Here is a 26,190-nt window from a genome sequence, read left to right as displayed (position 1 = left end):
TGTAGCCTGTAACACTGTGCACACTCATCTGTAGACACATTCCCTTCCTCTCTGAAACTGCACAGTGTGTTATTTCACTTCGGGTAGGAATGTTTTGGTACTTTCATTGTGTACATTATATAGTGTTTGTAGAAGATTTGGTGTCTAGTAATTTCATAATACATAGGTGTAATTAAAGAGTTTCCTGAGGTTTGGTGCTTGAATACATGCTACATGTTTGAATGTGACTCTAAACTGCTTTTTGGTTGTTTGTTGTAGCTTGTGTTAGAATTGGTTACAAGGCGTGCTTCCTCTCTGGCTTCCCCTGACACGTGGGGTGAGTCCTTGCTGGCAGTGGGATTGTGGCCAGACTCCCTGCCTTCGGGTCTGTTTGCAGCTGAGGACTCACTGCTTTCCACAGTCCAGAGTGATGGGCAGCTCCTGATGTATTGTCTGCATAGACTAAACCTCAGAAACTGCAGGTAGGCAGGAAGCTTTTTTTTTGGTCTGGTAAAAGAGAAACAATATATGTGAACTATTCATGGCATGTCATTGTTTATTGCAAAATCCTGTCTTCATGATGTTTTGCAGATAGAGATTGTGATAGTCATACTCTGTGTTCCTGTTACCTTTACCTTGCATACAGCCACTGCAAATGAAAGTTCAATTATTTACTGCTTTATTCTTAAATCTTCCAGATACATTCAAAATACTTGACTTTTTAATCTTCAATAAGTGCTTTTGACTCATTTTGAGAGTTGTTTAGCAGAAAATGTGAATGCAAACACTGGGTTTAGTAGGTAATAAGAGCCCCAAAATTTCTCCCTTCAGTTTCCTTCTAAGCTTTCAAAAACCTGAGCATTGAACTAGTTTAAAGTACACTAATGATTCTCTGGATTTCCAGCTTTCATGTAATTGATTGCTCATCAGTAATTTTAGGTCCACTAGCTTCAGGTAAAACCACAAATTTCCTTCTTCAGACAGAGCTGTCAGAAAGAAGCAGAGACCCCCATGCAGGGGGTATATAAAAGAATTTTCTAATGATTTCTTGTGCAATATAGCTGTTAGTTTCTACAACACTGGTGCAAAAACTTTATTTCTGCCTTCTTTGCTTAATAACCTCCTCTGAACTATAGGTATACAGGTAGGTACTGTGGGTTGTTTCCAGTGAAACAAGTGGGGAAGCTTGTAGTAAGATAAAAAGTTGAAATTGTAAACTCTTAGCAATATGCTGTGTTGTTTGCTATTTTTGTTCGGTTTTGTTTATTTTTTTACTCAATGACACTTTTTTTCCTGTCTTTTTAAATTTAACTTTGCGTACCATTCTGGTGCACAAATCAATTAGAATTTCTCAGTGAAATTCTGTGCATATTCTCTTGAGATAGTGGATGAATTTTTGGCAGCAGTGAGCTCCTAATAGTAGACACTGCCAACTGATTTGAAGCTGGAAACTGGTTTTAAAGCTAAATGATGGAGGAAAGATCATTGCATTGCTACACTGATGCCTAAAGATGGTTGCAGACCATCTTGACCTGCAAAATATATTTTTTCTTGGATCTGGCAGTTCAAGCCCTTGATTGCTGGACTTGTTTGTGTTTCAGGACATTACCAGTGACTCTGCAAGATCTTAAGAAAGTTCTGCATTCCACTAATCCTGAGAATCTCAAGTTCAGTGCTGTTGAGATGGATGCAAACTGGATGGATGAAATGGAAGTTCTCCAGGCTTCAGTGAAATTGTTCACAGAAAAGGCAACCAATCAAGACTGGAAATTAAGAGTTAAATGGCTTAACTCCTTGGCCAAAAATCTGCCACAGGTGCTTGGTATGTAATCATTTAACTTTGCTTTGTCTGAGGGCTGAGTTGTTAGGTATACTATGGAAAAATTCAGACCTTTCCAACTTATGGGTTATAAAGACTCTCAACTATCCACACTAATTCAAGGGCATGGAGGCTCCAGGGAGGGACAGAAACAGGTTGTGCATGTTAGGGAAATAAGGAGATTTGGGCTAAACATTATCCTTTATTATTCAGCCATGTGTTTAGCTTGTGCCACTTCTGAATTATTTACTTTTGGATCGGTTTTTCATCTGTGTAAGTAAATATGCCTGTTCACTATTTTTTTTAGTGATAGTGAAAGCAGGCAAATGCTTTCTGTGTTCTGGTGTTAAAATACAAATGCTTGGAAAGCCAGGAAACTGCAGAACTGAGATTTCCTGAAGAACATTCAGGATAATAGCTGAGATAAGCTATTCACTTAATTACAGAATTAATCACATTAAACTCATGGAGCATTTAGGCAGCCATTAGTCCAAATAATTCACACATTCAGCTTTCTTCTATAGTCTGAAATCTCAGATATGCTGTCCCTATATTAATTGCTTCCTCTTTATTTTGCCATTTTTTCAGGCAAGTAGGTCTATAAAGTAGAAAAATATGTAAAAAATTAATGAAAAGCGTGCTTTTTTTTCTTATTGTAAAGAAAATACACCCATCCCCCTCAAAAACAAAAATAGATGTATTGAGAGGAAGATTTGAAGGTAAAAATCCATGGATTTTCACAAACCATATTTTACTAACATACATGTAGTATCACTAGTTCAACTAGAACTCCTTATAAGATTTATGTCTTCAGCTGTGACATTCTGGTGCTTTTAAATCTGGTGCTTTTAAATTTAAATCCTATGGAGCCAATACAAACTATGACCAACCAGCATATCCAAAGTCGATGCACAGATTTGTTTCAGTCTGCTTGTGCTGGCTCAGTTGAAGTTATTTTTTTTATTTGTACTAAACACTCTTTTATCCCCATGTTCTCCCCTCTTCACCTGCAGATTCAGTGAGGATTCAGCTGGAAGCAGGTGCTGTAGCCCTTGGTTGTTTTTATGCCAGTCCCCTCTCATCTGGAGTCAGTAACATGATCAAGTTGCTTCAGCCAACTATGACAGGTATTGAAAAAGATGGATGTAAGACATTGCTTCCTTTATTTATTCTGTGAACACACTGCAACCCTTCTTAGGAAGTGTATGTAGCAAAACAAAGGCTGAATTCCAAACACATGTTGCCTTTGTCATTAAAGAAAGTACAACAAAGAAAACAAACAAAAAAAAAGAAATTACAACAAACACAAGCATTCTTGCTGTCTAGAACAGCAAATATGGCAATAAATGCATTCTACTCTATTCAAGTTAGAGATGAGTGCTCTGCCCATGAGTCCTGGCTGTGTATCTGTGACTCAGATGTTTTCCTACAGCTCAGTGATGTTCTGATGTGTGATTCAAATATTCACTGCATTTCTGACTTGATAGTTTAGGCACCCTCATCTTTTTCTCCTCAGGATTTGTGTTAGCCCATCTGAAACCCATGGCTTGGCCTGTAATTTTCCCTTGGTGTTTTGTGGGGAGCTCAGACCTGTGGCTTATTTTCTGAGCTTGTTAGGTGCATGGAAGCTGCATACAGTGACATTGGGCCTTTTAGGGATGGTCCTGGGTGTCTTGCCTGGACTATGAGCCCAACTTGAGTTTCTAAACTCTAATCCCTGTTTAATTTATTGTCACTGTTCTGTTTTACAGAACCTGCAGCCAGCTTTAGTGCTTTTCTGTTTGGATATCTGGAGTGGGAGAGTTTGACTGTCTTCCTCCTAGGCTGCTTCTTTCTTTCCCTGATGTTCTTGCATAGGCAGGGGGACCAAGAAGAGAACTGAGTGATGTTTCACTGCTGTCCTGTCCTGTCTGCCTTTCCAGATGAACATGTGATGCCTCTGGATCCAAGATGGAATATGCAGTTTTTGGATATCATCAGAAATTCGATGAACTTTGATACAGAAATGGAACACACAGATCAGCTTCTTATGCTATTGAAGTCTGCAGCAAATCGGTGGGTTACAAAAAAACCTTGTAAAGAGTGCCCAGGGCCTGTAACCAGTGCTGAGTAAACACTTGAGATGTCTGCCAAGTTTGATTTTAGGTTTTGATACGTGTGGTCAAAAATGTCAAGCAGAGGTTTTTGTACAGGTATCTAAATTCTTTGCTTCTGTTTTCTGTAGAAGCATACTAAACACAATCACTTAAAATAGGAACAGAGCTCCCAGCATTCCATACAGACTGCAGTACTTCAAGGAAAAATCAGAACTGTGGGATAAAGCGTTAAAGGGACAGAAGCAGTAGTGTGAGATCTCTGATAAAACTTATATAGTTCTCCTGCTTTTGGATTTTGACTGTTTTTCCTAATAAGATTAGAAAGTGCACAGATTTTGAAGTTAAAGTGTAAAAAATCAGCTGCTTGCATATCCTACAGGATGTGGTGTTGCATCTGTTTAGCAGCTCACTGGTTTTCCCTTCCTGGTGACGTCAGGAATCTGCTCCTTGTGAAACTTGCTTCTACAGAAACAATATTCAAGTAATTAGTTGTGTTGCACCTCATGCTTCTTCCATAATACACTGAATATATTATGTCACTTTGCAGTTCAAATGCCATGTTGTAGTTCACCATTCTCATAAGGCCAAGGTTTAAAACAGTTGGATTGATAGCAGCTTTATTTTTACTTCAGGGCAGTTTTGTTTCTTGACCGAGAAAAGAGAAGTTACCTTGAGAAGAGTTTGATTGCCAGCAAGAAGCCAAGAAACAGTGCCTTAAGAATGTCTCTAGATTTCCACAAAAGTGGGTTGATTTTTGCTGTTCCTTTTGGTTCTGTAGTCAATTTGAAATATGGTTCATTTGCATTGTTATGAAATGTGTACTTTTAACATGGTGTGCAAAGAAAGAATATCTGAATGTAAAGCAGTCAAATGAGGACTAGTGTGGTATCTAACACATTATTCTTAAATTAGATATACCTAAGGTATCTATTTATGTCCTGCCTCTATGAAGTAATCAGTATTATGATTTTTCTCTTAATTAACCAAACTTAAGAATAACAGTGGAGAGAAACTGGAATAGTCTTCTGTCTTCAGCTAACAAGAATAACCAGATTCTTCAGATGTGTTTTTGTTTTATGTAAATAAGAAGTTTTACTTTTAAAACAAAGGGTAAAATTTAGTATTGAAGTTAGTGTGCTGCATAGAAGCAATTGTTCAAGGAATCAACTCTCATTATGGATTTTTAATATATGTGTAAAATGCATAGAGGTAACAGAGTATTGTGAAAATAATGAAGGGCTACTTTTATTGCTACATTTCTTGGATCTTTTCAGGTTGTGGTTTATTTCTCAATCTTAGAGAGGTTCTAGTGATCAGAAATTGACCCACATGTGTCAGGTGATGTAGCTGGAATATTCATTCTCTGCCTTTCTTTTCCTCTTCCCCAAACCTCAGATCCAGGGAGTTACCACTGTCTTCCTCATGTAGTCGTGGTCAACCTTGCTGCTTTCTTTGAACTTTGGGATGCATTTGTACTTCACTGGGTGAAGTCTACTCAGGTGGCCTTAAGTGATGATGACACACATGATGTGAGTAGACTTTGCACAGTACATTTATGGGAATTAGGTGAAATGAGATTGTGTGCAGAACGCTATTTTAGTTTCAGTGGCCATGAAATAAAGTGCAGTGCTTCTGTTTGTATTCAGAATATGCCTAACAGTAGGCAAAAAATCATGTTTGTTTCAGTGGCTGTATTTGTGCCCTGCAATACTTAGGATGGCATGAAGTGTGCTGTAGGAGTACCTATTTCTGTCCACTGATGATAAACAGAGTATCCATTTCTATCTGTGATAAGAATGCGAGAACGTGGACAGCTGACATGCAGGCCACAGAGGTGGCACTTCTCCCTTTCCATTTTCAGACCATGAAAATCATTTTGCTCAAATCTTGACATTGTAGACTTGGTGCAGGGATTGGTTGTTTTGGCTGCTGTAGCTCCCCTTGCTGGTGTGGTGTTTTTAGAGAGCCTGTAGTTGAGTCCTGGTTGTGTAGCACTAAATACAAAACGCTGTGGGACTCTGAAGTTAACACAAGTGAAGGTGGTTTTGCTTTTTCTCCTGCTGGAAGTGAGAAGTGTTGTGTGAGCAGTGGCAGGGGTAACTGTGTACCCCCTTGGCTGGTTCCAGGTGTTGTGCTGCTCGCTGTGGCGGGACCGGCTCTGGGCCATCTCCGACTCTGTCACCGTGGATGCGCCAGGGTTGTCACTCCTGGCTCTGCACTGGCACTGGGTCATGAAACACCTCATTGCCAGGATTCCTCAGATGCTTATTGGGTCAGACCAGAACAAGTGAGTGGCTTTGTTTGGTGGCTTTTGATTTGTTTCTGTTAAATAGCTGTATAAATTACTCTTTTCTGTAGTGTTATAGCTGCTAAGCATTGTTTAGATTAGTGTCCCAAGTTGTGTTCCATTAGTGATGCAAATAACATTGTTTGTTTTTAAAATCTGTGTTTCGTAGCACTGTGCTTCTGCTTGCTCAAATGATCATCTAGAATTTTTACCCCATTAGTAAAAGAATACTTATACATCCTTATACATCCTTTTGCCTGTTTCTCAAATTTCTGTTAACTGTGGGCTTTTTTTCCTCCCATCTGTCTCTCCTTTTTTTTTTATTTTTCCCTCTACAAGGATTTCCAGGGAAATTCAATCCATTTCACAGCAGATTCAGAGCTGCTTGGTCAATCCTGCTGGTAATTCAGCCAATATGAAGATACTACAGAAGTCTCTAGGAAGACCCCTTCCTTTTAAGGTATCAATATTATGTTTGCAAAAGATTTGTAGTTCCAGCAATGTCCAGATAGGCTTTATTATATTTACAGCACTTGCTTTCAGGACAGAGAAAACACAGTTTTTTTCCTATTTTTAAGATTGATTTTTTAAAAATTTCAACACATGTTAACGTACATATCTTTTCAGAAATATATCAGTTATCCAGAGATAGCATTTCTACTATTAATTATGCTATGTTAATAAATTATTTATGTCATAGAAAGGCGGACCTGAGCATAAAAATATTACTCCTTGCTGTGTTTTGGAGGCTTGTGAATATCAATATGCCACTTGCTTATTCAGTGAACATAGGTGTATTTAGAACAGCCTGTGCACTTCCTTTTATACAGCACAGGATGGGGCTGCCTTATGACTTCCCAAAACAAGGCCTTTAAAATGTGACAGTTTTGGAGTTTGCTCTTCACATATTTCAGAATCTGTTGTAACTAATTTTTTTTTAAATATTTTAGTGAATTTTCTGGAGTACAAGTCCCTGTTTAAAAGGAGTGCACAAGTAGTCATGTGCAGTTGTGTTGGTCACTAGTGCTTAGACCTGGGTTTTTATGGCCTTCTCTCTCAAGGATACTGAGCTATCAAAAAATGCACATAGTTACTTTATGAGACTGAAAAACATTCAGTGCTTACTAAGGATTTAGAAAGATCCAAATGTATTTAGGCATCCAAATGCATCTAATATATCTAAGCCTCCAAATCTACTTAAATTGCAGGTGTAAACTATAATTTCTTGTAAGTGACAGTAATTCCTGGTATTTTTTTAGTATTTTGTGTATTTATTGCCCTTGATTTAGGTAAATTGCCCAGTTGAAGTAGTATTTGTCTGCATGATCTGTGTAGTTTCTTCATGAAGGGGAAAAAGCCCTAACTTGACAAGGAGGAATTGTAGCCACCTGTTTCAATTTCTGTCTTCTTGCTGTATTGAGTCAGGCTACTAAAAGATGATTTTTAGGCTGTTGTTGCAGGCTGGTTATATATACTTAGACTTTAGTTGTGTACATGTGAATTTGAAATCTTATTTTTGTCTGAGGTTACAAATCTTGTTTGTTGCTTTGTTAGCACTGCTGAAACAAATTGTCCTTCTCGTGTTTCTAGGATAAACTGGGCATGGAATGTTTTTCTCAGTTAAAAGCTCTCAGCAAACCACTGAACATCCTGGAGCTAAGATTGGCCTGTGGAGACAGTAGATGGCAGGAAAAAATGTGCTGTGTGAAAATTGCTACCACAGGAGTGAAGATGAAGAAAGCATTGCTGCAAGCTGATGGCCTGATAATAAGAGCCAGTCATTTAGAAGATGTTAGTCTGGGTAGGTAACACTTGTGAAGAGCCCAGCAGGATGATTTCTGCCATCTCCATTCTTTTGTACACAGATAGAAAAGATATTAAATGTTCACTGACAAGAAACATAGTATATACATTTATAGGCCTCTTTTATTCTGTCAAACAGGTCAGCTACAGCTATTTTTGAAAGCTGTGCATTCACAGCTGAAAGCAGAAGGAGTCAAATACAGTTATTCAGAAGAAAGGCTTCCTGAAGATACCATTTCCAACCAGTTAGACCCTGCCCTGCTAGGCCAGCTCTGCAGTCAGGTTCAGCTGTGGCCTGCAATGGAATACATAGGGGTGCTCTGGCAGTACAAACTAACAGCAGATTATGTGGCCAAGGCTTGTGCAAGAAGGTAAGAAAAAGTTTGGAGAAAGAACTCCTGTATTCCTTTCATGATATTCCAAATCCCTAGCTAGAAGATATAACTTTCGTGCTTTATATCTGCATGTAAATCTGTATATATGTATTTGTGATTTATATACACCTGTGTGTATGTGCATATATATCTGTGCAGCACACTGATATATGTGTATCAGGAATCAACAGAAGGTGTTTATACTGTACTGCTGGGGGCTACTGCAGAAAAACTGAATTAGACCTGGAGATGAAGGAAGTAGACTAACATGCATGCTTCCTTTTGTGTAGACTATACACACATAGAATCATAGTTTTAAATAACATTATTAATTTAAGAAGTGTTAGTGTTGTTTTAAGGGGCCAAGTGTATTTATTTTAGTCTGGTTTACCATTCCTGAAAAAAAAGCTATTCATTTATGGATTTCAGTGAAAGTAATGTTTTATGTAATGAGACTCCTAGAATCACGGGTTCACTCTTGAATTCAGCAAAGTTCTGACTTTTCACAAAAGCTGTAAAACTAGAAAATGGTTTATCCCCAAACCATTGTCCCCAAACATTTTGTATGTTTTTGCTCAACATGGAGCTTCTAGCTACAGGAGATAACATTTTCCCCCCTTTTTTCTTGTGTTTAGATTTTGTTAGCTTTGAAGGATTCAGGTGTTCTTAGTATTATTTGAGTGCTTGTTCTTCTCTAACATTTGGAACTCTGTCATTTTAACCTTTTGGTGACTTTGCTTGCCATTCTAATTTGTTTTACTATCCAGGTGTTGGAAATGTAATGGTTGGTATTCCAACATCCAAGTGATTAATTTCAGTGTTTATGCACTGCTTAGGTTATATTTTTTTTACCTGCTACAGGAAGAACTGCAGTCAAGACTTTAGCATCTGTTCAGATGTAGCTCAGTTCATAGCTTTTTCTCTGACGCTGACACCAGCTGCTTCTCACCAGCTCTCTGGACTGTGGCACTTGTTGCACCTGAATGAAGTAAGAACACATTTTATTTTAAATTAATCAGATCTTTAGTTTACTTAATCTTCCTGAAGTTTTAAAAGGTTCCTCAAAATATGTATATAACTGAGATTTTTGACATGCAGTTTTTCTGTCTGCCTGACAAAAGCTCTTCCTTCTTTTAACAAGAAAGCTTATTAACTGCAAGCCTTGAGAAAATGTAATTAAAACACAATTTTGAAAGATAAAATACAACAAAATCTCAAATAAAACAGTTTTGTATTATTTTGTTTGGTAGTATTGTTCCATACATCCATTTGTGACTTAATGGGAAATTGTTTGGATGGAAGGTGCCAGCCTGGTTGTATCTATATATTCAAAGTAATTCTATGCCGAAAAATGCTTTCCTCTGTTCCCATGCCTCTAATTTTTTTAGTTCTGTTGCAAATCAAACAGATTGATAAAGCTACTTGATGCATTTTCTGTAGAACACTTAATAACTCTGCTTAATATTTATGATACAGTGGTTGTGTTCCCACAAAGCACAGTAAAACACAAATTCACTTTAAATGCGTCAGAGCAGAGTATTGGATGGCTTTACCTGTTTCATGCCTCTGCATCCTTGTGTATTGTAACAAAAGGTTGCACAGTCACGGACTACAGGCTGTATTCTAACAACTTACTCTGTGAACATGCTGCATATTTCACAGACAGGAGACAGTGATGACCTCAGGAAATTTACTCTTCATTGAGGAGATGCAAGCAAATGCTATGTGAATTTGAAGGGATCTTGGAGAGTATCTTGTGCTATCCCTATTGAAAAACAGAATCATACTTTCTTTGTACGTGTGTGCTTAATTCTCTTCTGCTCTCTGTACATTATTCTCACCTCTAGGATTTTGTTTCTCCTTAGATCTCCCCTGAAGAAATGTCTCTTCTGTCATCTCGGCTAGTTAATGCTGTGTTAGCATCCTTTTGGAGCAGTACTTTCACCACAGACCCAGATTACTGGTTGACTTGGAGGCCACTGCCTGCAGGAGAGGAAAATAACTTCTCTAAATCCCATGTGAAACATTCTATGAAGGTTTGTCTCTTCCAACCTAATCAAATTCTAGGCTGAATGCTCTTGTTGACTAATTCAAGTTTTCTAAAGCAATATTGTAAGTTCTAGCATAGTCAGAGCAAGTTGCATCTGAATGATCTAACTCTTAATCTCTTGATTCAGGGCCCAGGCATTTTGACCCGAGCTGTTTTCTCAAAGTGCTTCTTTGAAATTCTAACTAGCAGCAGCAAGACAAGCCAGTGGGATGTGAGTGGGCTTCCTGTCTTGTCATCATCCCATGTAACACTGGGAGAATGGATGGAGAGAGCACAGCAGCTTCACAAAGTCAGCACAGCGCTGTGGACCAACCTGGCTGTCTCTTCAATAGCAGATTTTAGGTATTAAGACCTCTCTTCCATATATCTGTTGTTTAAATCAAGCATGTTACAGAAGGTTGCTTACTGCGTGTAAATGTTTTCTCATTGCTTTTTCTCCAGACACACAGATGCTAGACTGCAAGGAATAATGCTAGGCAGACTGCTCTCTGCCCTGGTAGATCTGATTCCAGTGGATCTTCAAGAAGAATTTTTGGAGTGCTGTGAGAAGCTCTACCTCAAGGATCCTGTTGCATATGAGTACCTTCTCAAGATACTTGAAAGCATCACTGATCAGGAATTACTTCCTAAAGAATTCCTGTTCCTTCTGCTCACTTGCTTGCATCAGTTCTATGGGGAAGGGCTTCAGGAGTTACCAGAGACAGCTTGGCGAGGAAGCCTCTGGGTGAGCATTGGCTTGGTGCAGATCCAGATGTGGATTCCACAGACCAGGTTTGATCCAGCTGTTAAAAGAGAATACAAGCTCAAGTACTCAAAAGAACAGGTGAGTATGAAGCCAAGTTGGATTTTACCTTTGTTATGTATGAAATCAATGCAGAGGAGTTTGGCTTGGTCATGATTTTTAAACTATACCGTTAAAACTTCTTCTAATGTCCAAGAAGTTGATGTACCTCCTTGGTTACTAAAATAAGAACCGCTGTGAAAGGCTTATTCTTTCCTTTTTAGTTATACCAGCTCGAGTGTGAATGGAAAACACATGATTTTTCATGTCAGCTGCATACAGGAAAAAGTATTGAAGATGAAACAGTCAGCAACTATATTCATCCCCATATCAGGTAACACCCAGGCACAGAACCTCTCTTTTAAAGTGGACATGTCATCTTTGTGGGCTCAGGCTCTGAAGCTTTACAGTTTTTCACTCTTTCTACAGAAACTAGAGTTGCTGGTTTTAAAGTATCAATTTACATATTGAGGTGGTAGAGAAGCAGCAGCTGTGCTCCTTACTTGCAGTAAGGAATTGTCTGTACACTTTGTACTGCTGAAAATAGAACAATTAAAGCAGTGGCCATCATATATTGATGAAGTTGAAACCATGCCCAGAAGTAAAAACAATGCCATACATTTAAATTACAGTACTTTCCTTAAATGTGACAATACTATCAGTCAGTTGAAATGAGATGAATTATCTATCATTGTAGTTTCTCAAGGCCATTATATGTGCCAGTGCAATTTTGCAAATTTCTTCAGCTTTTTTTACTGGGGAGAAATCTACATATATGTATTTTTGCAATAGCCTTTGCCTGTGTTGCAGTGGATGAATTAAATTTCTTACCACACAGAGTAGAGTACACTGTTGGTACTAGAATATGTAGCCACTGTTACTATGTTTAGGGCTTTATGTAGTTCTTTTTTATCAGAGGAACTTCAGGAGGAAATTTTAAGCCAAGAGAGCTTTTTTCCTTTCTGCAGCCTTCCAGGTGTGTTCTGTGTACATGAAGATAACAACTGTCTATTATTCCTTATTTTCCACTTTTAGTAGGAATTTTTTTATTTCATTATTATACATATAGACGCTCTGGTAGTTCCATATTACTGCTTAAAGAGATGATAATAATTGAAAGCAAGTTCTGAATGGCAGAGTTTTACCAATTGCTTGTGGTAATATATTTTTTTTTTTAATGCTCACAGAGCTGTCAGGTAGCAAGAAAAAAGTACTTGAAGTTTGTTGAAGTGGCAAGGAGAGAAGAAATCTGCATGTGTGGGCTAAATGTGGCTGTACCTTGTTTTTTCCTTATTTGTTGTTTCACACAAAATAGCAGAGTTTTTTCTGCTTATTCTTTTCCTGTGTCTAACTGCTATGTTAGATCTATTTAAACAAGTTCGTATGAAAAATATTCCCATGTCTGAACCGGTCAATGTTATTTCTTAACAGGCTGTTGCATGAAAGAATGCAAAGGTTGAAGGAACAAATAAGCAGTCTCTCTAGAAGGAAGGCCTTCAGGCCTGCAGCTCCTCTGTATGATTGCTTGTATCAGGAGGCTCACCAGTACATCAGCAGCATAGCACAGGTTTCCTCAGTCCAAGACCTTCTCGCCCGCCTCCTGCAGTTCCTCCGCGGAGAGAGACCTAAATCACTGCAGGCTGTGCAGAACCTGTTAAATGAAGAGGCATCGTGGCAACAGTCACACCATCAGTTCAGGAAGCGCCTGGCAGAGGAGTATGCAGTGTTCCCTGATGCCATCGTTCCCCTGCAGGCTGCCATCGTGCAGCTGCAGCACGGCATGCGCTTGGTGGCTTCTGAAGCGAGCGCAGCGCTGCAGAGCTCGGTGTGCCCAGCTGACCTCAGCAACCTCCTCACTTCTCTGCTGGCATTTCCTTCTGTGGGCCGGGCCTTCCCCACTTACTTTGCTCGGGCAGAAATTGTATGCTCAGTGAATTCAGTTGGGGTACTTAATGGGCTTAAAAAGTTCTCTCTGAAGCACTCTGAGGGAGGATCTGAGGGAGGTGAGCAGCCTTCCCTAACTCTGGAGCAGCTCCTGGTGAATGCTTTGTTGCACCTTCGATGCCATGTACTATCCAGAGGAGAGATGGACCCGAAATCTCTGCAGCTCTTCAGACATCTGTGTCGGGTAAGCTCTGGATGCCCATGGCTGGGAGTCTTGCTCTGAACTTGTGCCCTGTGCAAGACATGGATCTGCTAAAACAGCTCTAGAGGAGGGCCACAGGAATCATCAGGGGGCTGGAACACCCCTCCTGTGAAGAAAGGTTGACAGAGCTGGGGTTGTTCCACTGGGGGAAGACATGTCTATGAGGAGACCTTGTTGTGGCTTTTCAGTTTATAAAAAGGAGGGAAGGAGACTTTTTACCAAGGCTTGTAGAACAGGGCATAAGAGTTTTTAACTGAAAGAAAGTAAATCTAGATCGGATATGAAAATAATTGTTTTGAAATGTGCATGGTGAGACACAGAAACTGGTTGTCCATAGAAGTTGTGGACGCTGCAACCCTGAAAGTGTTTGTAAGTGATTGGATGAGACTTTGAGCAACCTGGTCTAGTGGAGGATGTCTCTGCCCATGGCAGAAGGGTTGGATTAGATGATCTTTAGAAGTCCATATCTTGATAATTATTAGTATGATGTTCTTTAAAATCTTCTAATTTTTTCCCAATTAATTGTAAAAGATAATCTAGTGTACTAGATTAACTTGTTTGAATTTATCAAGGCATAAAACAATAGCCTGTAATAATTAGTAAAGATTTTATTTATGTAAGAAAAGCCCCAAGCAACAAAACCCAAAGGTGGACACACACAAAAAAATGCACCCCAGTGGTAACTTTGTGGAGAGTTTCTTTATTAAATGTTTAAAAAAGGAGATCAGAACTTGGTCAAGTACTCTGTTGGGTATTGTCTTTACATTTTCCTCATTTGCTTGTTAAGAGGGTAACTCACAAATGTTAGATGGCTTTGATTTCTACTGTTGTAGACCACAGAGGAGGGAAGAGCCCAGCAAAATAGATGCTGTCCCATTGATGGAACAGGAGATGATGTTAAATGTTAACTTGTGTAGAAGCATCTTGCTTTGTGTTTCCTTAGGCAATTGTGAACGAGTGGGACGAGCAGGAGCGCCGTGCCCAGGAGCAGGAGGCAATGGAACACAGCCTGTACAGGTACAGGAGTAAAAGCCACGGGAAGGGACGGAGCGAGGAGGAAGAGGAAGAAGAAGAATTCAGGAGGAGATTTCCTTTTCATGAAAAGGTAATAGCTGTAACTCTGTTAAGAAACACAAAAATTACCTCTGAAATTGCTCCTGAAAATAAGTGCTGTAAATGACATGAGGAATAAAGCAGTTTTTCCTTCAACCAAAAGCCAAATTGGGGTAGATTTTGATAGGTATTCAGTTATGTGCTTGTGGTTTATTTCACCTTCTGGTTGAAAAATGTTTTTGGGATTAATTTCCAGGCTTGAACTGTACTGTGCTTTGGGTGAATAATCCCAAATTATATAACTGAAGGATAATACAATTACTTGTAAAAAGTTGGAATTTTTGTTTGTTTAGCAAGTAAGGTCATCTGAGGTTCTACTGTGTATGGAGAAGGCTGATCTCCTTGATTAAATAAAGCAGCTGGGACGGAATGGTTCAGGTCCTCAAGCAACCACAGGGTGTTGAGGTGGTTTATCAGCAGACACAGCTGCTGCTGCTTTTTCTGCAAAGAGGTTTAGTTGGCAGCAGCCCAGGGTTCACTGTACTGCACTCCTGCCTGCTGTAGTTACACCCTGAAATGTTCTGTACACCTGTGTTCAGTTTCAGACTGGCAGTCTCTCTGTATGGTGCCAGCTGCAAATCATTAGCATGTCATTGCAATGCCAAAAAAAGCAAAAGAGGAGATAGGGAGAAGAGGCATTAAAGGAAGAAATGAAAATTTATTTTTGATTATCATGTAATTTGCAGGACTTTGAAGATATCACAGCTCAGCCAAGCTTAGAAGAAAAAATGGAAACTGAAGATCCAGTGGAAGATCAGCTGGAAGTTGACAGAGCCCTTTTGTCCAAGAGCTCCATGCAAACAGTAATGAAGGTTCATCAGCAGTTGTGCTTAAACTTTGCTCGATCCCTGTGGTATCAACAGAGTCTGCCTTCTCATCAAGCCAAGCATTATTTCAGTACATTTATTTCCTGCTATCAGACTGGTGCATGCCTGGTGTCACAATTCTATCCTTTAATTGGTAAGACTGCTAGTAGTATTTCAGATATGCTGGTTTATATTTGTAAAGATCTGTTTCAAAATAATTTCATGACATTACAGGTCATGAAATGCACCTGTTACGGGGAAAATGCACGAAAAAGAAAATTCTTTTTCCAGAGAATTTGTCTCATGTTCAGAATGGCATACTTTGATTTTTTTATTCTTCTATGCATTTTTAAATTCCATTTGGTAATATAGAAGACCAACAGAGTTTAAAAATGTATTGACTACTGAGTGAAATTTTGATCTTAGGATCTGCATAGTCCTGTGGAAGATAAAGCACTTGAAGAAATTTCTCAGAAGTAAATTTTGCAGTGAAATTCATTAAATAATTGTTTTAAATTTAGCTTATGTATATAAAGTAAAAAGAAAAAAAGTATAGGGTTTTTTTCCACCATGAATTTGCAAAAACTTGATGTGTAAATTTTTTAAACAATGTGTGAAAACTCAGAATCATCACTTGTTAAAGCACAGCTATGTATTTCAGTTCTGATCTAGGTGTGTGTGCAGTTAAGATGAAGCAGATAAGGGCTGTTGTTTCTACAGTACCTTATGTTTGTGTTTGCACCTGAGCCATAATGTATGTGGGATTAATTTTTTGTGTTGGATTACTTTTCCAGTGAGTCTTGCTTTTTAGTATTATCTCCTTGATGTAAATTTATATACAGACAGTCTGTTCTTCTGACAGGATTACAGCCTGTCTTTATAACACTCCTTGTACTTTCATAGAAAATCTGATAAAATAGAGAATATAAACTCTAAGTATGTCTCGTGTTCCATACTCCATCTCATTGTTCCAGTGGTATAGTCTTATGTCTTTGTAAAAGATAACATGCTAAGGCTTGGGATACTGGGGGGAAAAAAACCCCTAACTTTATCTATTCAACTGAGAAAAGAACTAATAGTGTGTGTGATGTCTTCCTTACTTGCTTCCTAGGTGCTGAAATGAATGACAGTCTTTTGGGAAGCCAACTTCTGCTGAGCACTCTTCTCCACAATACCTTTTTTGAGGAAGTGACTTCGGATCTTGTGCTGCAGCAAGATGGCCCTTATGACTTCTATCAGCATCCCAATGTTCAGCAAGTCCGACAGTGCCAACCTGTGCTTGACAATTTTGCTAAAGAAATAAATGGGCTACTGCAGGAGTGGCCAGAGCATCCTGTACTTGTGCAGGTAAAAACACCTCAACAAATATTTGGGGGAAACTGGAGCATTTTAGGATTGCATTTATGTGTGAATATGTGTATAGATATGCATAGACATGTGCATGCACATTGATATGCTTGCACAGATGTTGTATTACTCATGCAGATGTTTTGAAGTCATACCTGTTTATTCATAAGAGGTATAGGTATTGCTGTATGTATTATAACTGTTATATTTTAATCATGAAATGTTAAGTGGAATTCTGCCAAGTCTGAACTTAGAGTTTTAAGCAGTCTTCAGTCTGCCATAGCTCAAAGATCCCTGAGGTCTTGCTGCTTCTACTCAGTTTTCTTCTGAAGTTGTTGCTTTCATAATGCTTTAGAATAATTATTTTTAGTCCCTCTTACAGCATCTATGTTGTCTTCAGGTTACATTTTGTGGGATAATGTAGAAACTCAGATTCCAGATGAGCTCTTTGCCTTATGTAATTTGTGCTGCCTTCCAAGTGCATTGGCCTTACTGAACTCCTAGTGATCTTATACTAAATTGAGAAAACAGTTTAAAAATGTGTAAAAAAGAAAAAAAAAATCTTATCTCTTGTGAGGGTCAGTTATGCTCATAGATATTAATTGAATTTCATGGCTTCTTCTGGTGAAGTGCATCTACTGAATGGTTTTGGTTTTGTTCTGCAGCTGTTAGTTGTGATGGACAGAATCCGGAGTTTTCCACTTTCTAGTCCTCTCTCAAAGTTTCTGAATGGCTTGGAAATTCTTCTTGCAAAGGCACAGGTAAGAAGAAGTCTAAGGGAAAGTTCATTTTTCTCTTTTATGTTTCCTTACCTATATTTGGTACTATATGACAAACAGTACATGAAAACTGTCTGCTTGTCAGGATCTGGGGAAGTGAACTTGCTCCATGCTGAAAGTTTAAAGAGCAGGAACCCAGTAATCCAGAGTAATGCAATGAGTTTTGCCAAGCAGTGACTCATTTCTGCCTTGTGTGAAGGGGAATTTTTCTTTTCTAGGACTGGGAGGAGAACGCCAGTCGGGCCTTGTCCCTGCGGAAGCACCTGGATCTGGTCACACAGCTGATCATTCAGTGGCGCAGGCTGGAGTTGAAGTAAGGATTGTCCTTCCATGCTGCTTTTCCTTAGATACTGTAAGCTTTCATCTCCACATGGAGGCACATTCCAATACAGTGTTGCCTTCATTTTGGAACATCCTTCTGTGTATCTGTCATGGTGAAAATATGTGAGGGCAAGAGACCACCAATGAGGAGCTGCAGTGGATCAGAATGAGTGTCTAGGCTGTGGTGACTCTATGTATTTGCCTCAGGAGAAGTAGAAACAATATTTTACCAGTGCTCTCCTGTTTTCATCCAAATGTTTCCTGAGCCTGCAAGGTTTTTTCTGTTTAATAATCATCATTAAATTGTCCTTAAAAATTATTGTCTAGTCTCCTGTTTAAGACCATATGAAATTTTTAAAGCCACAGTGTGACACAATCAGGAATTCCACAAGTCTGCCTCAATTTCTGAGAAAATAAACTTTTAAACCTGTCTCTCTTTTTTTCTTCTCTCATATTTAATAATGGTAGAAAAACAGTGATCCTCAGAAATTGATTGTATATATTAAGCTTATGTGCAGGTTCTTTCATCCTGCTAAATTTTCCATTAGTTTAATAGATACAGAAAACAAATTTTACTTGTTTTGAACCCAAAGTACCCATTATATTTTTGATTTATCTCTCCCTTTTCTTATTATTTCTAGTTGCTGGTCAATCAGTTTGGACAATATTATGAAGCAGCATGTGGAGAAATCCACAAAGCGCTGGTTCTCAATCTATCAGATGATTGAGAAGTATGTTCAAGAACAGACAGAGGCAAACACAGAAGGTAAGTGCTGGCCTTAAAATTAATGTAATTTATTCTAGTAATTACTAAGGATGTATGATTAAGATCCTAAATGCCAGAATTTGATAATGCACTTTCAGGTATAGTTCTTTGCCCTGCAGTAAATTCCATGACTGTGTAGGGTTTTCCATATGCAGTGAACTTTGTATATATTTGTGAAACTACTTGTGGCTCATAGGGCCTGTGTTGTGATGTAAAGAAAAGATGTCTGTACAAAGCATCTAAAAGAAAGTACAAATGTGATAGCTGTATATCATGCATATACAAACATTTCAAACAGATTTGGAGGGTAGGAGGCCTTCATCTGCAACTGGAAAAGGCACCTTTATACATTCTGTATAAAGCCTAAAGAATTCTTAAAGTAGATTTTGGTACATACTGTTCTTAGCAAATCTGTCTGCACGTGTTCATGTTACATAAAATAGGGGAATGAGGGGCAGCACCTTGCCTCCCCCAAATTTAATGGAATTGTAAAGATGAAAGCAGTATCCTGGCTTGAGGCCAAGTTTCCAATCTCATGACTACTTAATGCACTTGATGAGCTTCAGATCCTTCAGTTTTATTACATCTCCAAGAAGACAACATGTCTTCTTCCACAGGTAATACCCTAAAGACACTGTATTCTCTACTACATTCTTCTGCTCTATTTCTGTCCTCATGACTTTGAGGAATTAAGGAACTGGCAGTGACTTATTTGTGCTGTTGCTTATCATGACTGAAAAAGCCATTCATTCATAGGGAATAGCAAGTATGCTGTAAATACTCAATGGGTTCTGAAATTCAACATATAAGTGACCTTCTCAGTCACTATCTTAATGCTGCTTCTTGCTCCCTTTTCTTTCTTCCAGCGTCTCATCTGTTAGTTTTACTTATTAAATCAGAATTCTTCCCCTCTCTGCCCATTTCCTGTTTTGTTTTGAACTTTTCCTAATTGAGACTCAATATTCAGTTGAAAGTTATAAAGACCAGACAACAATTTTCAAGTAGATATTTTAAGGGTTTTTTTTGTTTTCTCTCTCTTTCTGAATTTCTGGTGCAATGTTCAGGAACTGAGCAAATGGATCTGAAAACTCTGGTCAGCACATTGCAGGCTTTCATTGAAGGCTCTACTCTGGGAGAGTTTCAGGCACGGCTCCAAACACTGCTGGTTTTCCACTGCCATGTCTTGCTGATGCCTCAAGGAGCAGAAAGGGGTAAGTTGTTAGCATTACCTCTGATGAGTTACCTCTACAGCATCCCAGTATTCAGCCATCAGGTGTTCCAGACTTTCCAGACAGGTCACTGAGCTCAGAAATAGAACAGAAGCCAATAGAGCTGTTTTACTGTTTTCCTGCTGGTCAATTTATCCCAGCTTTCAGTGTTGCTAAGCTTCCAAAAAGTACTGTGATCTATTTACTGTAATGATACTGAAAAATGCCCTCTTGTAAAAAAAGGATGATGATGATGATTATTATTGTTATTATCTGTCCCTTCTCCCTTCTAGATGTTCTGTGCAGCATCCTGTGGAATCTGTACAATTACTATAAGCAGTTTTCAGAGTGTGTTGAGGCCAAAATCACTGAACTTCGTCAGCCCATAGAAAAGGAACTTAAGGTAAAAGGAGACTTGGCTCAGACAATGTATCAGTCTAACCAAAGAAACAGTAGAGCAGATAATATCTGAATTTGTCTATAATAGTTCTGTTAGCCCCTGAAATCCCTACTAAACATTTTCTTTGGTAAGAATTAATTCTTGAGGTGGGGGAGGGTTTGATTGAAAGCTTTAATGCTTGATCAGTCCCGTTTATCCATGAAGGTTTCTACCCAGGGATGAAGCCCCTGTTCATTTCACAACATCTGGCTATGCAGCAGTTTTTATGCAGTGCAAATATTTTGTTAATAAGATGCCTGTGCAATAATTTGCTCACTTACTGAAATGTTTGGCATTTTAAAGCTACCAGATCATCATAGCTGATAAGGTTTAAAGATCATCTTTGATGTAGAAATAGTTCATTTCATTTACATAAGTAATCCCATTGATTATTTATTTTCCTAATAGGAATTTGTGAAGATTTCCAGGTGGAATGATGTCAGCTTCTGGGCTATAAAGCAATCAGTTGAAAAAATACGCAGGTAAGTCAGAACTTAAAATAAAGCTCCCCTTTTTGAAACCTTCCTTCTGAATGATTTCTCTATAATGTTACATTTGAATGCAGAAATGTTTCTTCTGCTCACAACACAGTGAAAACATTTATTTCCAGCAGCTGAGAGATATCCAGGATTACAAAAGCCAGTAATTTTTTTCCTTTCATTTGGTAATTAGAACTCTCTTTAAATTCATGAAGAAGTTTGAAGTTGTTCTGGATGAGCCGTGTCAGCCTGCCTTGGTGGAGATTGGTAAGGAAGAGCAGCTGGACTGCATGCAAAAGCAAGAAGAGTCTGAAGACAAAGAAACCAAAATTCAGAGGCTAAACAACACATTGAGAAAGGTTCTGTCTGCTAGAACAGATGTTACCAAGGTGACTGAATTAGTTATTCTAAGTGTGGGAAGAACAGTTTCTCTGTTCTCATCTATACATTGCTTTTCACTGATTAATGCAGGAAAATCTTATGTAAGTGTCAGATCTCTTGAATATATCATAAACTTTTTTGGTCTTACTTGTGTTCAGTGTTATGCAACACTGCAGATGGGTGGGAATGCAGCATGGGATGACAAGCATGGTCTGTACTGATCTGGCACTGTATCTGTGTCTGATACACAGAGATGAGGCTGTTACACATCTCATCTCCCATTTGCTTACATAGCGTCTGCAGCAATTTGTTACTTCTCTACTAGTGAAGTACAATAGCTTGGGAGTTGAAATTATTATTACCCTTTTTTTCTAAAAAAGGACCCAAACAAATAATGATGTAGCTGTAGGATTTGTGTGCATATGAGGTCTGATTAAATACTGAATCACTTTTGGCTTGGATACTAATAAGGGAATGCACTATATTGACACGTTTGCTCTTGACTGACAGTTTGTGGACTGTGAACATTTGCCTTGGACAAGCTGATGCATGGTAAATCCTGTTCCAGAGAGTCTCAGTTTACTATGTCTCTAAATAATTTGCCCAGCTCAGAGAGGAAGTCAGCTAATTTTCTTCCTGAAAGAGATTCCTATTCATATCATTAGTTTTTATTAACAAGATGCAAGAAGACAGACAATCATAACTCATCAGAATTTGGTGGTGAGTGGGAAATGCTGAGTTACCCTCAGCTTTGTTCTGTTTTTTCAGACTAGGAGGAGGGCTGATCTTGCTAAAGTCCTGTACAGGAGGCTAAAGCAAGGAGGCAGAAATTTAATGCAAATCTAATGTATTTGATTGATTGAGGTTTTTGTTTATTAGTGGGTGATTTGTAAGCCTGTTGCTGTTGGTTAACAGGGTTATTGGTTTCACTTCTTGCAGCTCCATGTTGTCTTCATTCCTTAAAGAAGATGCATGCAAACAATTGAAATTGAACAAAAAAAATTTGAACAAAAAAAAAAATTGAAAAGCTTTGGATATGCTGAGGAATTAATTCCGTTATTTAATAATTTCTACTTGCACACTGTTTTTGTTGTCTAGTGGAAAGTGAGTGAAGGTGTTCTTACCTGACACCCTGGGGGCATTAGTGATTTAGGTTAATACCTTTAAGCTTGGAAGGCAGAGGAAGCTGACCTGAAGCAATGACTACTTTTTTCATAGAGGTAATGACAAACATCTAAGACAGTAAGATCACTTGAATGTTCAGAAATAATGCCTGCCTGACATACATGTGTTACGATTTTTCTCAAGTGTTGGTGCTGAACTGATGAAAGAATCACATGAACATGTTTTGGGGTTTCAGATAAATGCAGAATTGAGCCCTTTTTAAAAGCAATTTACTCCTAGGGATCAAACAAGAGCTGTGAGCATTTGTGTATAATTTTCTTCCATTTTTTTTCAGAAGGCACTCCCAGAATGTCAGGGTGTCATCACATTTCATACAGATTCTCTTCAGTATCGTCTGTCTAAGCTGACGAAGAAAATGAAGAAAATGTGTACATCAGTTACAGAAAATAATTCATTCTTAAACCTGGTGGAAAATCTCGACCAGTTCACAGGTTAGGTTTTCTTGTGATGTCCATACCACAGTTGACTTCTCTGCCATAAATGGAACAAGTCAGGAAAAAAGTGCAGATATATCTTCCTAGAGAATGCTTTGCGTACATGAAAATTTAAATCTCATACCTTTGTCTGTTGTCTTCTATACAGGTGGTATTATTGTTTCTGTAGCAGAACTGCAAAATTTAACATTTGATCAGACAGCAACTAAGGAGAAGCAGAAATCAGAGGCAAAGCATATTCAGATGCAAAAGCAACGGGCTTTGTCAGATCTCTTTAAAAGCCTTGCTAAAACAGGTGAGCTTCCACTAAAAATGGGCTTGGTTTAAAAGTACAGAGTTCTTGAGTATTTTACTATCTTTGCCAATATATCTAAACCCACCATAATATGATGTAAGGTAACACCTTTACACTTTACACCTTTACTCATTCATCAGCCTTTTCATATCTTAAAAATGATCCCTAACTCAGCTTTCTTAAAGGACATGGGGCAGTGAAAAGTCTTTAATGTACACAGGTCTGTGTTAGTCTTATTTCAGCTGTGTTGTTCAGCTCAAGATAGCTGAGCTACAACATGTTCTTACATTACAAAACTTGCAGCATGTTCAAAGACTTGTCAAAATAAGAACATTTGATGTCTTACTACCAACTGTGTGAGTGACATTTTTCATACAAAACACAAGGGCATCAAAGGGTGTGTGCTGAAATGCCGTTCCAGGTTTGTCATACCGGAAAGGTCTGTCTTGGTCCCGCTCAGAAAACTGCCAGGAAGTTCTGTACCTCCGTCCGCTGGACTTGCGCAGTGCCTTGGCTGCCGTGGATTGCACACATGAGCTGGACACCACGTATGTACCCAGGACTTCTCACCCTCAGATTGGGTGGATTGCAGCTGTAATATATGGAATTTATGGCATGTTGATTTAGACTGGGGTTTCTCAACAGTAATTCATTTAGGATTTTGCATATTCCCTCCCATTACATCTCAGTTTGGTATGTACAACTGAGCAAGGATTCGGGGCTTTTTTAATTTCATTTTTTTCTATATTTGCACTTTACCAACTGTTCCCTTAGTTTCATTCTTTCCATGAATTAGATTTCAGTTAGCCCTCCACTGTCCAGCCTTGCCTGGGATGCTTTGCTAGCAGTATATTAGAGCATAAACTGCTAATGATTTTATTGAAAGTGAACTGTGGTTTTCAGGGATTTCTTCATTGTTTTGTCTTCATTAAATAATGCGATATTTCAGGAGAAAATACATATACTTCAATGTGGGCATTACTGGAAAAGTTTTCTTAGGGGAAAGATGTTTTTTCAGGTTTTTTTAACTGTTTTTCTGTCAACAAGGGCTTTTTTGTCATTGAGACATGGTGGTTATTGTCCTGGGATGTAAGCATTTAGTTTATGTATCAGAGTGAAAAGAAAGGCTTCTGTATGAAGCTGGATTTAGCTGCATGGGGAGCAAGAAAAACAATATCACTATGAAAGCATTAAATGGTATTCAAAGATAGAGATCTTGCTGCTGTTGCTTAGGGTTTTCTTAGAATTTATTTTTAAAATCAAATGTTTTCTTAAGACTAGAATATTTTTAGATAAAATGCAGAATTGAAAGATCGATGCATTTTCTAAACAACAGATTTCAAGCAAAACTGTTGGGTTGAAGAACTGATGTGGTGGCTCCAGCATGCTGAGGTACTTTTTTAATACCATACTCTTTGTGCTCTGCCAGGTTGCTGACAGAGATTTCTTCTGCCTGGGATGGGTGCCAGAAGTACTTCTATCGGTCACTTGCACGTCACTCACGGCTCCAGACAGCCTTGTTAGCACCTGCCAAGGTAAAACCAGCAAAGAAAAACCAGAATCTTAGTTCTGTTAACTTCATTTACCAGCTTGGACTGAAATTTCAGTGTGGTAAAAAAGTGATGGGAGATAACGCTGTGTTGTGTGATGTGATACTAAATATGACACTTTTGTAGCTCTCATTAAATGCAGCATGTTGAAACCTGCTGTTTTCTGTAGGGACAAAATTGGTTTAGGGAAAGAAGTTAATGATCTGTTCAGTGTACATTATCTTTCATCCCAGCAGATCCCTAATTGCCTCATTTTTGTGCATGAAGAAACTCATGAAATGCTGAATCCAAACTTGTAAGGAAAATAATCCCAATGTTGTCCAATGTTCTTGAAGAAATCAGTTGATATTTATAATTGGGCGTAACAGGAGTCTGTGTCTCTTTTAGACTCAATCTTTTAGACCAAAGATTGGTCTAAAACCAGTAGAACAGACAAATGAGCTCTGCCATACCAGAACAACTTTTCCAAAATTTCAGTAATAAAGCACCTCTTCCAGATGTTCTTCCTCTCACTATGCTTTACCTCTTGTTTTACAACATGATCGTATCAAAGTCACACCCGATAATAGATACAAATAGTGGAATGTGGCTGTGATCAGTTATGCTCTGTGTTGTGACCATCTATTCTGAGCTTTAAGATGTGTCCACTTCTAATGAAAGGAGTGAAAATAATTGTCATATCTGGTAAAATGAATGGTTGTAGCATTGGTCATGAATGTAAAGCATTTAGGCTGGTACTTCTTCAGATTTTAATCATTATTTGTATAAGGTAGATTTAATACTGGAACTGAATTCCTGATAAGAATTGCTGCAGTGGAATGAAATCTAATGTGAGTGACTGTTACAGAAGTTACTTGAAAGGCAAATTTTATAAGGCTTGTTCAATTAAACCATAATCTTTCAGCCTGCTGAGTGAAATGGAGGCACACAGATGCTGTTGTCTCGTTGTTCATCTAACTGTCCCCTCTCACCTTTTCTGTCTCTGTTTTGTTTAGGATATTGGACTGGGCAGCATTGAACGCTGCAAAGGGTTCACTGCACACCTCATGCAGATGCTTGTGAGACAGAGGAGATCTCTTGCTGCACTCACAGAACAGTGGATCTTACTCAGGTATTTTCCATCTTCCAATGTTAAATTGTTGGCAAGAAGTTTTGACAGTAAGCAGATCAGTTCAAGAAAGATGGAAAATAAGGCAGAAGAAAGTAACAGCTTTTTCCTCTGCTTCCCAATATTTCTTCTCCTCTCAAGCCTAGATAGGAAAGATCTAAGTTTATCTTATCACTGCAGCCACTATTTTGGAATCAGAATAATTTTGTAGAACATGTAAGGCATATATGTGAACTAATTTCTGTAGTTAATTACACAGTTAAACCATTAATCTTACAGATTGTTATATCTCTCATTTGGTATTGGCCTAAGTTAATTTTGTTTACATTCAAGTTGTTGGCTTGACCTGGGGCAAATAAATGATCTGGATGGTATTTTGAGCCAAAATAAATAAAACATCAACAGCTTACAAAGAAAAATTCTAGAAAGGTGGGACATACTGGATATTGTGTCAAAACTGTAAAAGGAAAAGTGTGTAAGAATCTTTCTTACTCTATGTGATCTTTTATTTCATTGCTTGAGTCATCAGAGTCATTGCAAATGACACCTTTGTTGAGCATATTTGTGCTTAGCACTCTAGTCCATAAAACTTCTAGAAGTCAGGTTATGAGCTAGCACCTTTGTACAGAGAAGGAATTCTGGAC

At 38.4% G+C, this 26,190-nt stretch overlaps 1 protein-coding gene across 1 annotated transcript in view; it reads left to right on the top strand.

Annotated features, from left to right (window-relative positions):
• MDN1 (midasin AAA ATPase 1) overlaps positions 1 to 26,190 on the top strand; it is a 93,037-nt gene that overhangs the window by 47,834 nt on the left and 19,013 nt on the right. Inside the window, exons 48-78 of the mRNA XM_059467727.1 lie at positions 259 to 461; positions 1,581 to 1,801; positions 2,812 to 2,925; positions 3,721 to 3,853; positions 4,527 to 4,636; positions 5,290 to 5,423; positions 6,021 to 6,181; positions 6,521 to 6,641; positions 7,772 to 7,982; positions 8,124 to 8,355; positions 9,220 to 9,346; positions 10,224 to 10,394; positions 10,536 to 10,750; positions 10,850 to 11,231; positions 11,414 to 11,523; positions 12,621 to 13,317; positions 14,279 to 14,440; positions 15,135 to 15,408; positions 16,366 to 16,601; positions 17,267 to 17,362; positions 17,599 to 17,693; positions 18,343 to 18,467; positions 19,532 to 19,678; positions 19,969 to 20,078; positions 20,523 to 20,596; positions 20,787 to 20,982; positions 22,434 to 22,590; positions 22,742 to 22,888; positions 23,310 to 23,436; positions 24,318 to 24,423; positions 25,434 to 25,549. Coding sequence (XP_059323710.1) covers positions 259 to 461; positions 1,581 to 1,801; positions 2,812 to 2,925; positions 3,721 to 3,853; positions 4,527 to 4,636; positions 5,290 to 5,423; positions 6,021 to 6,181; positions 6,521 to 6,641; positions 7,772 to 7,982; positions 8,124 to 8,355; positions 9,220 to 9,346; positions 10,224 to 10,394; positions 10,536 to 10,750; positions 10,850 to 11,231; positions 11,414 to 11,523; positions 12,621 to 13,317; positions 14,279 to 14,440; positions 15,135 to 15,408; positions 16,366 to 16,601; positions 17,267 to 17,362; positions 17,599 to 17,693; positions 18,343 to 18,467; positions 19,532 to 19,678; positions 19,969 to 20,078; positions 20,523 to 20,596; positions 20,787 to 20,982; positions 22,434 to 22,590; positions 22,742 to 22,888; positions 23,310 to 23,436; positions 24,318 to 24,423; positions 25,434 to 25,549 — 5,510 coding nt within the window. The remainder of the gene's footprint in view (positions 1 to 258; positions 462 to 1,580; positions 1,802 to 2,811; positions 2,926 to 3,720; positions 3,854 to 4,526; positions 4,637 to 5,289; positions 5,424 to 6,020; positions 6,182 to 6,520; positions 6,642 to 7,771; positions 7,983 to 8,123; positions 8,356 to 9,219; positions 9,347 to 10,223; positions 10,395 to 10,535; positions 10,751 to 10,849; positions 11,232 to 11,413; positions 11,524 to 12,620; positions 13,318 to 14,278; positions 14,441 to 15,134; positions 15,409 to 16,365; positions 16,602 to 17,266; positions 17,363 to 17,598; positions 17,694 to 18,342; positions 18,468 to 19,531; positions 19,679 to 19,968; positions 20,079 to 20,522; positions 20,597 to 20,786; positions 20,983 to 22,433; positions 22,591 to 22,741; positions 22,889 to 23,309; positions 23,437 to 24,317; positions 24,424 to 25,433; positions 25,550 to 26,190) is intronic.

The sequence above is a fragment of the Ammospiza nelsoni genome, chromosome 3, assembly GCF_027579445.1.
Source record: "Ammospiza nelsoni isolate bAmmNel1 chromosome 3, bAmmNel1.pri, whole genome shotgun sequence".
Taxonomy (NCBI): domain Eukaryota; kingdom Metazoa; phylum Chordata; class Aves; order Passeriformes; family Passerellidae; genus Ammospiza; species Ammospiza nelsoni.
The sequence above is the reverse complement of the archived record's forward strand: the minus strand, read 5'-3'. Positions and strand labels throughout refer to the sequence as shown.